The 15,330-nt window shown below is 43.5% G+C and overlaps 1 protein-coding gene across 1 annotated transcript in view; it reads left to right on the top strand.

Annotated features, from left to right (window-relative positions):
• The first annotated feature begins 2,056 nt into the window (after positions 1-2,056).
• The window catches only part of NPSR1 (neuropeptide S receptor 1), a 48,284-nt gene continuing 35,010 nt past the window's right edge, over positions 2,057-15,330 (top strand). The window contains exons 1-2 of the mRNA XM_044419149.1: positions 2,057-2,206; positions 9,687-9,819. Of these exons, the coding sequence (XP_044275084.1) occupies positions 2,057-2,206; positions 9,687-9,819 (283 nt within the window). The remainder of the gene's footprint in view (positions 2,207-9,686; positions 9,820-15,330) is intronic.

The raw sequence follows: 15,330 nt of genomic DNA, 5'->3' as shown, positions 1-15,330 counted from the left end.
CAATTAAAACAGTGACATAAAACAGATGTTTCTTTCTTTAAAAGCCCAACATATTTTTTCCTAATTTTCATTGTAATACAAATGAAATGTGCAACCCTCCAATGATACAGGATAAATCACTGTTCATTAAGCAGAGCAGATGGTCCTACTAGTTTTCTTAGGAGAGGGAGAATTAGTCTCTTCATGCAGTTCTTAAACAGGTTAAAATATAGAAGGCCATGATGAACAGACTCAGTATTCTAGTTCCACTCACATTCATTAATTGAGGTCATGCTAATTCATTAATTTGAGGTCATGCTGACTGAGATCTGAGAGGAGAGAGCAACACACTGAAATGAGTGTAAATGCTCCCCTGTGTTTGGAAACAGTTAATCTATGCAGATGTGAAGTTCTAACAATTACTGAAAAACTAAAAGGAAGCAAGATTTTCGGTTGCAGATCTAAATCTTTTAATGTTTGTATAACAGAGTTGTGCCTTCCTTAAACCACAGTTCCTTTCTTCCTTAAACCTCAGGAGAAAACCTCAGCTTTGGAAGCCTCTTCGCCTCTTCTCCGCTTCTCTCAACCACACACCAAACTCACTCACTGACAAGAGTCTTTGAGCTGTAAGTGGATATACTACACTATTAGGAACTGCAGAGAAATGCAGACAAAGCCACATTCAGGGCATTTGTCCAATCCTGGCATTCAGCTGATCAAATACCCTTTTCTAAACAGGTAATTACCTCCCCTGTACAGGGAGGTAACCCTAAAATCTTCCTAAGAAAATTAAAATGAACTCTTCTCACCTCAGAATTAAACCCACAGACTTGGCTTAGAATGCCAAATGCGAGTTCGGCCAAAGTCTTAACATAATGAACTTGGAGAGTATAAAGCAACCACTTTTCAAGAAGAAAAACCTTGGGATAGTGTTAATATGCCCATCTCTGAATGCAATTTATACACCAAGAACAACATTCAGAGACATGTCTTCCAGTCTATGCATGGGAGAGAATTAGGCCGGTTTGCCTGAAAATGCAGACCAAATGACATTCTCTCCCAAGCAAATGGCTAGTCCCCTGCCCCCAAATCTTCCCCCTACACACAAGTACCTTGGAAAGTATGTTGGGCCATCATAAGTGGCTAGTGGGAATCGGCTGGAGGCACCATTTGTGAGAACGGGGGTTTCCAGGGGTGGCTGAAATGAGGCTGCTGCAATCATGCACACAGTCTGTAGTGAGGACTTGAAGGTTTAACTTGCTGTTACTCCAAATCAGGCAGCAGTGGGGAAAGCTGAGGCTCAGACACTTTTGCACTGCAACATAGGGCTTCATCATCACCATATCATTCCGTCAGGATCTGGTAGACCTAGTACGGCAACTCTGGTTTTAAAAAAGAAAGATGCCTCAACTTCCACAGAGGAAAGCAATCCTAGCAGTCTAGCTAGAAGTTATACTATGAGATACTATCATTGCCTTAGCTTTCGAACTGGGCTTTGGGGTCTCTGAGAAGATGCAGTCAAGACATAAACAGGGTTGAGTGAAATTGAACTCATCAAAGGAACAGAGGAGCCTGAGCTGAACAGATTGCTCAGGGTGGTGATGACCTCTGAACTTGACCCATGATGGTGAAGTGCTTGTGCGAAGGCGAGGCACCAGAGCAAAGCAAGCAGAACGGGCAAAGTTCTGTTTGGCTAGCTCTGCTGAATGCTGCCGTGCTTGAATATGATTTAGCCGAGCTGATTTGCAGGGAGCTTGGCACTGGGTTTCCCAGTTGACCCCTCAGACGCGTGGCAACCTAGAGCCGGCACAGGTAGAAAGATAACTCAACAAGTATTATTGGCTCCATGGGCTGAGGAGAAGCATCCAGAGAGCAAGTTCTTGTGGCAGGCAGAGCCTTTGGGGGAAGTGGGGGAAAGATTTCCAGCTTAGATGGTGTTGCTCAGTTGCTTTGAAGTCTGATGCCTCCGGTAGCCAGTGGTGGAGCAGCTGTTGCTATTGCTCTTCTCTGAGGTGAGCTTGGCGGTGTTTAACTGTCACAAGGAGAACCTGAGTGCTTCTGAAAGGAAAATAAAGCCATGCAAGTCGGGGTCACGGCAGCCAGCAGGGACTCGAATGGAACTGACGGTGAGAGCCTGGATGCTACTCCCATCGCTTGTACTGAAGCCGTGACTTTTATTGACATTCTTGAGAAAGAAGAGTGGGAATCCTTTTATTCTTCCTTTAAGGTATGAAACATGAAGCTTTCTTACTGTTGTGTGCCTTTGTATTTTCTAGGAGCTTGGCAGGCAAGCAAAGCTCACTGGTTAGATACGGAAAGCTTTTCATTTTGAGTTGACAGCTGGATGCATTTTCTTTTTTCATGCTTTGGTTCATTAGGGACTTCTGAGCAAGAGTGTCAGTTTTGCGGCTGCAGCTTAGTGCCAAAATATTGGAGGAAATTACAGTCTTATACAGAAAGTTCAAAGCCTTTTCTGTATGTCCTGAGGAGGGTTTGCATGTCATGTGTGGGTTTAAAAAAAATAGGCAAGTAGTTTTCCTTCTTTTGGAAGCTATTTTTCAGTTGATTTTCCTTGCACAATTGCAAAACAAAAACAAAACGCTGACATCCACAGGTTGATCTGTAAATAGCAAGCTTTTCTTCTCTTTTTATAGAACCGTCACTGTTGATTCCTTTTTCACTTCATTCCCTTTTGACCATGCTACTCTTCATTTTCTCCGTACCTCCCTACTCCCTTATGTATATATCCCTCCCAAATTGGGATGATTATTCTTTATTTCATGTAACACATTTCTATCTTATTCACTAGCAAATAGCCTCCTGAAACAGCTTACAAATATCAGTAGAAAGACAGTCTCTTCCCTCAGAGTTACAATCTAAAGGACATGACACACAATGCTAAAGGTCTGGAGAGAGGGGCATTACACCTTAAATTTACAACTCTGTCCCCAGCTTTGGATCTGGGAATCTGAATTATCTTATGGCATCCTAGATGCTTTCTTGGGGGCATAGAATTGCTCCCTAAATTGATTTCCATGTTTCAGGTTTCCCTGAATAATACCTGTCTATAGTCCAGATATGGTCATACTTAGAGCAAGCCCATTGAGATTAATGGGATGAGTTATTTATGATTGATTTGAATCTACTCTACATAGGAATTCTTTCCCCACCTAAATACATGGGGTTTAAAAGCACAGTCAGCCCTCCCATAAAGCTTGCTGAATCTCCCACTACAGAGAGCAGAGAGGGAGGAGTGGTAAATTACCCTTCTCTGCCCCCACCCGGAGGACCTGCCACCACCTCCAGCAGGAGTTCTGAAGAGACCCACCAGTTGCTCACTCACTGTGGCATATGCCACAACAAAAAAGCAGCCAGTGTGGCTCTCTGTGGCAGCTGCTCACCCCGACCAACCTGCCCTCTGGCCCGTGCTGAGAATATTCCCAGTACAGGCAAGAGGGCAGGTGAAGCTGCTCTGGCTGGAGCAAGTGGCAGTCACCGTTCTTCGGAGAGTAAGCTAGGCCCACCTGTCTAGCTCTGAGAGGTTCTTCTGCAGAGCTGGGCATTTTGGGAGGGGGTGTCCCAAGAGTTGGCCTGTGTTGCAGCTCTCCAAAGTGCCGGATGAGCTGCTTTTCATAGCTGATACAGCTCTTCAGAGAGCTGTAGCAGCACTGGGAAGACAGGCAGGGATGTGGCAGATGGTGGGGGGAAGCTGTGGGGCTGCAGATGCAGTGGGAGGTGGATGGAAATGCAGTGAGCAGGTGGTGTTGAGGTGTTGAGGAGATATGGTATGTGCCCTCCCACCCTAAACCTTGTACCAGTGCTGCTTCAAACTTTGGCCAGATTATGATTGTTAGATGGAAATGCACCTTTTCAAATCAATCAATGGAGCCCACTTCCATATAATAGGATGCAGGTTGCATGTGTAAATGGTCGCCAGTTCGAATCTGCACAACAGGGTGAGTTCCTGTTGCTCTGTCCCTGCCAACCTTGCAGTTCGAAAGCATGCAAATGCAAGTAGATAAAAAGGTACCACTTCTGTGGGCAGGTAACAGCATTCTGTGCACTTCGGTGTTTAGTCATGCCGGCCACAGGACCACGGAGACTGCCTGCGGACAAATGCTGGCTCCCTCGGCTAGGAAACGGAGATGAGCACAGCCCCCTAGAGTCAGGCATGACTGGACTTTATGTTAAGGGGAAACCTTTACCTTTACCTTTAAATGCTTTTTCAGTGAAGAAAACATTTTAAAAACAGAATCCAGATTCCAATTCTACCTGAAATAAGATCACTTCAGGGGGGCACAAGTGAATTTTCCAAGAGAATGGCATTGTTTATTTATTATTGTATTAATTAAAAACAATTGTGCTTAAAGATGCATTGCACACCTTCCCCACACCCCCCAGTTTTTAAGAGAGAAGGAGTCTTTGTATGTATGTGTGTGCAGGTCCTTTTTCATGGTTTCCTACCGCATTGTTAGTAACTGGAAAAAAATATCAATACCAACCTTGTACTGCCTTTCCAGCGTTGACAGTCATCAATAGAAGTCTAGATAATAGCAGTCTCAATATGGTATGAAGCATATATGTGGTGACAGCTAGCTAACCTTATATAGAAATGTCCTGGCAGGATGTACTGCTGAATAACTAAGAAATTTGGCCCAGTCGCAAATGAGTGGGATACCAGATAAAGAAAGCCAAATAAGAATTTCTAATATAACAGCAGGATTAATTGTGCCAGATGAAGCATCAAGGTGGAATATTTTTTGACAGATACCTAATTTAGACAAGGATTCATTACAGCAACCTTCATAGAAATATTATCTAATCCATTCACATCGAGGTATTTTATTGTCTGGGATCAAACACGGAATGCACCATTTACAATTTGAACTTAAGACAGGGCAATTTGATGAACTCCATTCGGATGGCACTGATCTGAATCCAATTTTTTCCACTAAAGAAGATCAAAATATCCTAATATGAAATACATTTGAAGTATTTAATCTGCTAATATAGAGGGAAAGATTCACTTATGGGTGAGTAAATGGGCATGCAAGAAAAAATAGCCCTGATAATCCAAAAATTTAACCAGTGCAACCCTTATGCACAGAAATGGCTTTAATGCAGAAGAAATACTTTGAGACATGTTCCCTGTGCATCTCCTTACAAATTGTCCCGTGCACTCTGACTCATTTGCTGCTGGCTCAGCCTGCATTTGAATTTCTGTTATCAATAAACCCTTTGCAAGTATTAGAAACATCTAATACTATTTGATAGTATAGCAACTATCCCACAAAATTGGGTGGAATAGCTAACAGCCTGGAAGACAGAAATAAAATGCAAAGTGATCTTGACAGACTGGAATGTTGGGCTGCAAGCAACAGAGTGAAATTCCATAGGGACAAATGCCAAGTTCTACACTTAGGAAAAAGGGAACCAAATGCACAGTTACAAGATGGCAGATGCTAGGCTCAACAATGCTACCAGTGAGAAGGTTCTTGGAATTGTTCTAGATCACACGTTGAATATGAATCAATAATGTGATGTAGCTGCAGAAGTGGCAAATGCTGTACTGGGTGGCATTAATAGAAGTATAGCTTCCAAATTATGTGAGGTGCTGGTCCCCCTGTATTCAGCACTAATTAGGCTTCATCTTGAGTTATGTGTCCATTTCTGGGCTCCAGAGTTTGAAAAGGGTTCAGAGGAGGAGAACAAAGATGATCAGAGGACCAGAAACAAGTCTCTATGAAAAGAACAGTTTAGCTTTGAGAAGCAAAGCCTGAGAGGAGATATGATAGCACTTTTCAAATATTTGAAAGACTGTCACACTGAAGAGGGCCAGGATCTTTTTTCAGTCATCCCAGAGTGCAGGGCTTAAGTTACAGAAAATAGGTTCCAACTGGACATTAGGAAAAACTGTCTGGAAGAGCAGGACAGAGTGGAACCAATGAACAAGGGAGGTTGTAGGCTTTCCCACACAGGAGACATTCAAGAGACAGTTGGCCATCCCTCTCTCAGGGATGTTTTGACTGGAGCCCTGCATTGAAATGGGGGTTGGACTTGATGGTCTTATAGGCCCCTTCCAACTCTACTATTCTGTGCTACTAAGTGTACAGCTTGGAATATATGCCATTTTAGCCAGATCCGTTAAAATGAAGGAAAGCTTTTACAGATGAACTATATGATCCTGCTGTCCTAAGTTATAAGAAATGATAAATAGCTGTATTACTGACCATAGCCACACAGAAATCTGGCTCAACAAAAATTGACCTGGATTAGTGGCTGCCACTCTGAACAATCCGTCAACAACATTGGATCTCCCTTTAAGGGCTCCCCAGGCTTGCCTGGTGTATGTCCTCAGCCTGGAATGAAAGGGAGTTGCAAAATTGTTCATCATCACTGATTTGTTCAGCTTGCATACCAGTGCCATGGTACCTAGCATTCAAGACTCCCGAGGCTGGAATTGGTGCACAGGAATTGTTACTCTACATATCTCCCAAAGAGGAGAACATAAGACAGACTGCCACTGTATTTCATTAATGTCAAGAAACAGAAATAAATATATTTAAATATTAAGGTGAATGTGTATGTAAAGTCTAATCCAGATAACTGTGAAGCCGAGGGCGGCCAGGTGGTCCATCTTACAAACCTCTATTTTGGAGACTTAGCAGGGGGCAGTCGTCTACTTGAAGATCTCGTCTATTTGATGGACTGGCCTGTCCAAACAGGTTTGTTGTTGTTGTTAGACGCGAAGTCACACCCAACCCATCACAACCCCATGGACAACATTCCTCCAGGCTCTCCTGTCTTCCACTATCCCTCGGAGTCCACCCAGGCTCACGCCCACTGCCCCAGTGACTCCCTGTAGCCACCTCATTCTCTGTCATTCCCTTCTTCTTTTGCCTTCATTTGTTCCCAGCATTAGGCTCTTCTCCAGGGAGTCCTTCCTTCTGATTTGGTGGCCAAAGTATTTGAGTTTCATCTTTAGGATCTGGCCTTCTAAAAAGCAGTCAGGGTTGATCTCCTCTAGGACTGACTGGTTTGATCACCTTGCAGTCCAAGGGACTTGCAGGAGTCTCCTCCAGCACCACAATTCAAAGGCCTCAATTCTTCGGCACTCAGCCTTCCTTATGGTCCAGCTTTCACAGTCCAAACAGGTTTAAAGGTCAATAACCATAAGAAGGGAGAGCAGGGCAATAGCCTTCCAGCTTTCCATCAACAATGACCACCTAGGCAGTAGAGCCAGTGTGGTGTGGTGGTTAGAGTATCGGACTGGTGACCCAGAGAATCTAGGGTCTAGTCCCCACTTGGCTCACAGGGTGGCTTTGGGCCAGTCACAGACTCTCAGGCAACCCACTCCACAGGGTTGTTGTTGCAGGGATAAAATGGAGCTATATATTGGCTTCTTTTGGTTCCTCACAAGAAAAAAGGCAGGATATAAATGCAATGTAATGATAGTAACAGAGCAGGCAAACAGCCAGCTTACCTGGTTACCATCTCACCCAGTATTAGCTGATCCAACACAAGAAAAGCCATGTTGGATCAGACTATAGGTCCATCTAGTGCAGCATTCAGTTCACACATTGGTCCATCTGCTCCCCACAGGAAACCCACAAGCAGGGCTCGAGTGCAATAGCACCCTCCACCCCAGTTCCTGGCTTGATGTGTTTGACAGGAATTATACTTTTTATTTCTAAACCTGTACTTACACATATACACTTGCCTGTGCACCTGTTACCCAAACCTGTCTCCACTTTTGCCCTCTTTCTGGTGATGCAATTCCTGTTCTTTGAGTAAGGTGTAAATGGCCACCTAAGGTGGCCAGACAAAGCCAGGTGTACAGCACTATGCATTTGCTTGCAAAGCCCTCCCTCCTTTGGCATCACCTTCTGGGAAACTTGAAGCTGAGCCAGGAACTTCCAAATTCCAACAGCAGTACTGCTAGCTCTCAGGAGCCCTTGTGTGGCTAAGTGATGGTCATTATGTTGCTTTTGTGCCCCTTTTTTCAGTTCCCCAAAAGGTACCGTCAGATTTAGTCCACTTCTGCTCAAAGTTAAGAAAGCCTGTCTGGGATCAGGCAGCCCTGGACCTGCAACACATGGTCCGGCTGGTGCTACTGAGTTCTAAGGCTAGGATATAGTGAGTTACCCAGCCGTAAAGGTCTGCTTTAGCCATGAAGGCTTTCTGCCCATGCAACAAATGAATATGCATACCAAGCCTTTTTCTATCTTTTCTGATCACTCCTGGGACAATAAAACCTTGGCCTCCTCCTTCTCACTGGTCAAGAGAGCAGAACCAACCACCCTGTTGCACTCAAGAATCTGGTTCTTATTTCTGCCTAAGGTCTGTGTCAAACTTCCAGGACTGACTGCAGGGCCTCTGGGCTGGACAATGCCTGCACCTTATTCTTTGACAAGTAGGAAGGCGGAAAGGGGATCTCAGTAGGGACTTCTACATAAACATTAGATCCAGCCTGTACTTCAGCCTTGGACATATCATTCTCTTAGCCTTTGAGGAAAGATGCTGCCACCACTAATAATTTGGCTCATACTGTCTGAAAATAGGCCCATTGAGGAATAAAACAGCCATATGAAGAATACCCCCCAGTTTTGTTACCCAAATCTGGGAAGCCTCATAAGGCTGTGAGTTTGCCTGCTGTACCTGACCAAAAACAAACCAGGTGAGTTTGCTCTTCAGAAGGAGGCAGGAATAAAGGGGACTACACACACACACAAGCAAAGCAAGGTAATTTTCTCAGCATTTCCAACAGCTCAGGTTGGAACTTTTATACTGCCGGTTAAACATTCTGTTGCCGCTCCCTCTGCTCTGCCCATTGTACTAGTGGCCCGTTCTCACTCCAGTCTAGTCAAGCTCCAACTAGTTTCAGCTGCCCCTTCCCCGCCTATTTGGGAGAGGCTGCTTCCTTAGTTTACACAGGGCCAGCCGCCATTGTGTACATGATGAGTAGGAGTATCTCTTGACATTTATGATTAGGACGTATTTGTCTATCATTTTGGAGTGCAGCTTGCAATACTGCAAGCTGCCAAGATCATTATTTCTCTGAAGTGGCACCCATCAATGTAAATTAATGATGGCCACCCACTTGGATTACTTTAACAGGTAATTAGACAAATTTGCAGGGAAGAAGGCTTCAATCAGTTCTAGCCATGACAGCTGTATGAGATATCTCCAATATCAGAGGCATTCTGCCTCTTATCGATGAACAAAATGAGGTGTTTTTTCATTCATTTCCTACATGAAGTTATCTGGCTTCTACTGGGGGAAACAGGAAGCAAGACTACTCCTCAGTCTATTCCATGCATTATTGTTGCCAGAAACATTGGCTTTAAATGACTGGGTGAATCCTATATAGGGTAACTTTGGTCTGAGCCCCACTGAACTTACTTTTGAGCAGCCATGTTAAAATTGCACTGTGAGTGTCAATATTTAGTCTCTGTAACTGGCTCAGCGTGTGGTTCAGCAGATTTGGTTTCCTAATTTACTACTTGGGGTTTGGCCTCTGCTCCAAAATTTGAATAGCAACTCCAGCAGCCAGTCCTTGGATGCCCACATTCAGAACTTTGAACTGAAGTGAAAGTTCATTCTGCCCTCACAAGTGCCGAAGCCACCTGGGCCATTTGCTTAGCTACAGCTTAGGGTCTGACGCAGCCATATCCTTCCATTCATCATGCTCCTTTTCTCTCCTACAGACAGAACAGCTGGTGACCCTTTGGATTCTGTTTGTTGTCACCATTGCTGGGAACTCCATTGTTTTGCTCTCTACCTGGAAAAGAAAGCAGAAATCCAGAATGGCTTTTTTTGTTACCCAGCTAGCCATAACAGGTAACACTTTTTTAAAGAAAGAATGTGGGCCAGACCACTTTTTACTTCCCCACAAAATGTTGTTCTTAATGAAGAATTCGGCTAACAATTGACATTAAGAAATGTTATTTCACAATTGGATATTTCCATTGTTGTTTGCATGTTGGGGTTGCTAACTCATAGCCAATTGGCAAGTGGCTAAGGGCATCGGCATGGTGGTCAGAGTGTTGGACTGGGGATTGGGAGATCCAGGTTCTAGTCAGCTGCCCTGAGTTCCCCAGAAGTGGAAAAAAAGAAGGCTCTGAATGCAATGCAACAACCACAACTAGCATGAACCTAACCTCATGCCAGCCCTGTAACACTTAGGACTAAATCAGTGGAGACCCATGGCAAAACCAACACTGCACATACTGTATGTGCTGTTGCATAATACCTGGCAAGACCTGGAATGGGCAGATGATGGGCTAGATATTGCTGGCCCTGGATATGTCACGTCTGCCCCTTCCGCATCCGTTGCTAGCACACAGGAGCCTCATCAGCAAAGTCTTGGGTCTCTGCTCCCTCTGAAATTTCAATCACATCTTTACCCTCTGTGAGACCCATGGATCTGGAAACATGACTGCATGCGATCGCGCCAAGGACAGGGATCATGCAGTTTGTCTTCTAATTAGAACACTTGCAGTGATCATTGGAAAAAACTTGGCTTTGATTTGATACTCATGTGTTGCTTTCATACTATTTGCTTATGACTATTGCTAAGAAGTCTATTTCCAGAGTTAAATTGAGATTTAGACATGCTTAGAGTAAATCCATTAAAAACAACTGCACTAAAATGAGTAATGGTTGCTTTAGGTCATATTGATTTCAATGGGTCTACTCAAAGTATCATTAAATTGGGATCCAACTACCAGTTTCTGACTGGATCATCCCAGAGATCACTTGATGATGCAAGTGTTATGTTTCCAGTGCTTTACCAGTGGTGCTGTAGACCTAATCACTCCTGTGGCTTAATGTACCTGTTCAAAAACAGATGTGGAGCGTGATAAAAAAAATAAGCTGCAGATGCAACACTAACCACAGGTTGTGTGGACCTTTGTGCATGAGATCTGCAGTGGCCTCTTCCACCACTGAGGGCACCGCTCATTTGTGTCATTGTAATCCATCCTTCCTGCTCATCTCCCAAGTGCCAGGAGCAGTCTGCAAAGCATAGATTGAGAATTATGCTGAGTCTTCGACAAGATTCGGTGAGGTCTCCTAACAGCCATGAGCCCAAGACAGCAGATGCACACTGAAGAAGCAAATGTTCTGGACAACTGTTGTTTAGGGATGTGCTGGCCAGCACAGGCAAAACGATTGCCTCTCTGAAAAGGAAACAATTTGTAGTTCCCATGCAAATTGCATGTCTGTTCCTTGATTACTCAACATTAACCGCATGCAGGCATTCAGCCTATCCCCACAAGTGCTAGAAATGTGGTGGGCAGGGCCACATGTGCAACCCCTGACGCAAATCCCAGGTTCCTCTAAAGAGCTTCACCCATTCAGCTCTTAAGTTTAGAAGAGAGGCGGGGATAAGTGTACTTGGCCAAAGGTGCTTGCAGACCAGTTCCCACCACAGTTTTTATCCTCACATGAGCAGGCTGAACACTTATACAGAGCAACTTTTGCAGTGGCCTGCGTGAAATACACTCCATGGAAAAGCGCTAGATAAATGCATATGCTCTCGTGACCAGTTGTAGTGTTTGTGTAGGACAGGCTGGGACACAAACCCCTTACTCTCGTGCAAATAGAGGACTACTGATCTGAAGGCATGAAGGGGCAGTTTGCAAAGCCTTTCCTGGACTACTGTGAAGAAAAAGCCCTCTTTTTAAGACACATCTTTCATAACCAAATGTTTCCCTGTTAGCTGCTGTGAGATTAAACTGTCTTTCAGGTCCCATAAGGAACTGGTCTGTTATCACACAGAGGGCAGGCATGGCATATGTATATATGTATAGATCACATACATACACTGGATCAAAACAGACACGGGGCAGACAATATGATGGCACCAGTGTGCATCCCCTGAGGTACTTAACCCCTCCCATAGATAAAGCTTGTGTGTGCAAATGTGTGTGTAGTGGGGGAGGGGGTGGTGTACAGTGAGAAGGAAAGGAGAGATCAGGAGCAGGTGCCTGAGTTTTCTGGCAAAGTAGGCTGTGGAGAAAGGTTTCTTTGTGAAATGGGTTTCTATTGGTGCCAGAAATGGTGGGTTCAAAAGCGCTGTTTGGTCCGTTAGGGCTTAGACCCCCACCTCTGCCTTGTACTCAGCTTTTTGGGCAGGTTATGACTATTTATTTATTTTATTTATTTATTAAAACATGTCTATGCCACCCCATTCGCCGAAGCCTCGGGGCGGCTCACAACATAAAATTAAAATACAAGAAATAACAATAGAAAATGCTTCCCATGGCAGCCATGTTATGGCGTTGCCCAGGACAGTTTATCAAGCTACCAAATGTGCTACCAAAATGTTCACCTACGCACGCCTCGCGGTGTCACCAGGAGGTGTTGTTGTGATGAGTTGTGGCACACGATTATTCACCACTACACCACTGCATGCAAGTCACCACCACTGGGTTCATTGCCATGTACTGAACAAATATAAACAAATATAAACAAGATCGGGCTACCTTTCCCCATGAAAGAATGAAAAATATGATTTATGAGGGGTCTTCAAAAAGTTTCCGAACTTTTATATTTTACATTTTATAAATATATTTTATATATCATTTGATGGTGGCATTAAAAAGTTGGTATGACACTGGGGAAATGCATTTCAAAGGAAGGTGACTATGTAGAAAAGTGATGTAATTTGTTTCTGAAAGTCTTAATAGAGTTTTTACAAGAGCAGAAACTTTTTGAAGAACCCCCATAGCTTCATTAGTCCAAGTGATAGAAGGAAATGCATGTCTGTACGTGTCTGTATTAAAACGCCCTGCCTGCTACCATTAATTTCTCCTAAGTCTTTCTTAATATGAAATTGGTTTTATTATTCTAGCCATGCTGTTAGTGCTTCACTGCAACAGTTTTCTTTCCCATTAAAAACCTTATATCTGCAGGAAGATAAAACAATGCTGTTCTCAAAATGCTTTATTCCTAGGAGTATGTGATCCTCCAGGCAAGGATCTAAGCCAAGCCACTGTGCAAATGTAGGAATTAAAAGACAATCCTCTTGAAAATTCAGCCTAGGATTAAGATGTACAAGGATGTAGACCCTACTTTGTAAAGCAAGTCAAATGGTGGAGGATAAGGCGATAAATAATAAAAATGTGTCATGCTCACTTTCATTCCTGCATTGAATAGATCTTAGAAGAACATGATAAAATAAGAAATGTTTCATTCTGAAAGTAAGCTCCCCCCAACCCTTATGTAGAGTTCTAAATAAAGTGCTGATTACAGGGAAATGCCCACACTTAATTCTTTATACTGAAGTCTGAAAATACTAAAAAATACGATAGTTCCATTATTATTAGCAAGCAGCAGTTGCTGACTCATTGCAGCCAACAGGCAAGTGGCTAAGAATATTAGACTTGGGCTGGAAAGCTTATATGAATGTAAAATAGGACAATTCTGTGTGATCCCCTTTACATGATGTGGAAGAAGTGAGGGGTAGAAAGACAGATCAGGACAAAACAGACAACAGGGTTTGCCTTGTCGCTTGGCTTTCAAAAGGCCTAAATCTACAGAACTGTGCAATTAGTTCTGCATTTCCAAGGAATGTGGCACTGGAGTTTTCATACAGAAGGTTTTCATCTGATATTCGAGGACCAACCCAATTAGTTATGAAAATGGTGGTAATATCACAGGGAATGGGTTAAGTTGCCAACATATGATTTTCAAATATAACAGTAACTTGTATTAATTAAGGCAAGATCTTGGATAAAATCCAAAACAATTAAGAACTGGTTGATTTATATTTCCACCCCGCCCCCAATCCTGGATTGTTGTCTCTTCAATCTTTTTTAAAGGTGCTGACTCCTAATATTAACAATGAGCTTATTATTCGTAACCTGGCATCTGAGCCTCCGTATATTTTTTCATATATTTTTGTAGATATGCCCTGCTTCAGTATACCTTGGGTTACAGTCTAATGCACATGTGTGTTAAATTAAATTGAACAGTGCCTTTTTATTTAACCAGGACAGTCCAAAATTACTTCATTGTCCAACTCCACAATTAGCAAATATTAGCTAAAGAGGGCAAAGCTACTGCAGAGCTCAGCTGATGTTAATTCTGCGGTGCACGAGGAATGATTTTGAGATGATCCATTACTTTGATTTGTGACATGCCAGAGCAAAGACAGAACGTTTTAACTTGGTCGGGATGCAATCTGAATAGTATCATGAGGAAACAAGGATTTGCTTTCTTTTCCTTTCCTTGTTTAAAGCCAGCATTACTTTTTGGATTCATTTCTGAATGGTGTCATTATTATTGGTTCAAAGACTTGAGACAAACCAGTGGGGATGCAGACTTGTCCTGGAAAAGAAAACTGATTCAGGCACAGAAAAGGTTTTGCCCGTGTAGTTCTGCTCTGCTGGAGAGGCAACAGGATGGGCAAATGGTGGATAAATCCTCCTCAGCCAGCCAAAAAGCAGGACTGGTTCTACCATGAGGCAAACTGAGGTGGCCACCTCAGGCAACTAATTTCAGATGGTCACAAAACAGCAACATGTTGCTCATAAGATAATTTTAAATCATATGGTTTTTGTGGTTGTTATTATATTTTGACTGTGGTACTTGTGGACTTTTCTGGAATTTTCACAGACAATGCCACCTGATCTCGTGGCTTCTTCTCACACGGAAAACCCCATGTGAGGGGCTTACTGCAGTCTCCTCAGCCAGATGGCAAGCGCTTGGGGATGACCCTGTCCACATGATTCTGAGTTGAGGGCATTAGCACAGGATCATGGGACAAACCTGCAGAAAAGTCATCGGGGCAACAGATGAAGAGGTTCAGCTTCCATCCATGTCATGATGTTGACCATTTGCATGAACGACAGAACTGAGAGGGACTAGGAAACACCCAGGAATTGATACCAGGTCATGGGGAAAGCAGGCTGTACAGATGCTACAGTGGGAGTGCGAATGGGCCTCCAACTTGGCTCAGGCTATTGTGGTTCCCATGCAGCTCTACCCTCTGCTTGCCATGGCCACCCCTGAGCTGCGTCAGGAAATGTGAGGCGGGTCAATATGCCTTGCTTTGCCTACGTCGGGAATTGCACCCAACGAACCACTTTTAATCCCGACTGATTTCAGCAGGTCAATTATGTACATGTTTCTTTCCTATCTGTTGATATCAATGACACCTAAATATATTTTCACTTTTAATGGGATTTTGACCATTATCTTCTTCAGTGTTGGAACATTAAAGCTGGGATACCCCAAACCTTCTGAGGGTAAATCCCATCAATTTCATTGGAAAAGAAGCTGAGTGTCTCCTTAGTGATGACAATCCAGATTGGCCTTTTGTTGATATCTGGATGAGCTACAACT

Source organism: Varanus komodoensis, unplaced genomic scaffold, assembly GCF_004798865.1.
Source record: "Varanus komodoensis strain SLA01 unplaced genomic scaffold, ASM479886v1 scaffold10, whole genome shotgun sequence".
NCBI classification, from domain to species: domain Eukaryota; kingdom Metazoa; phylum Chordata; class Lepidosauria; order Squamata; family Varanidae; genus Varanus; species Varanus komodoensis.
Note: the sequence above shows the minus strand (reverse complement) of the source record. Positions and strands in the feature narration are given on the sequence as shown.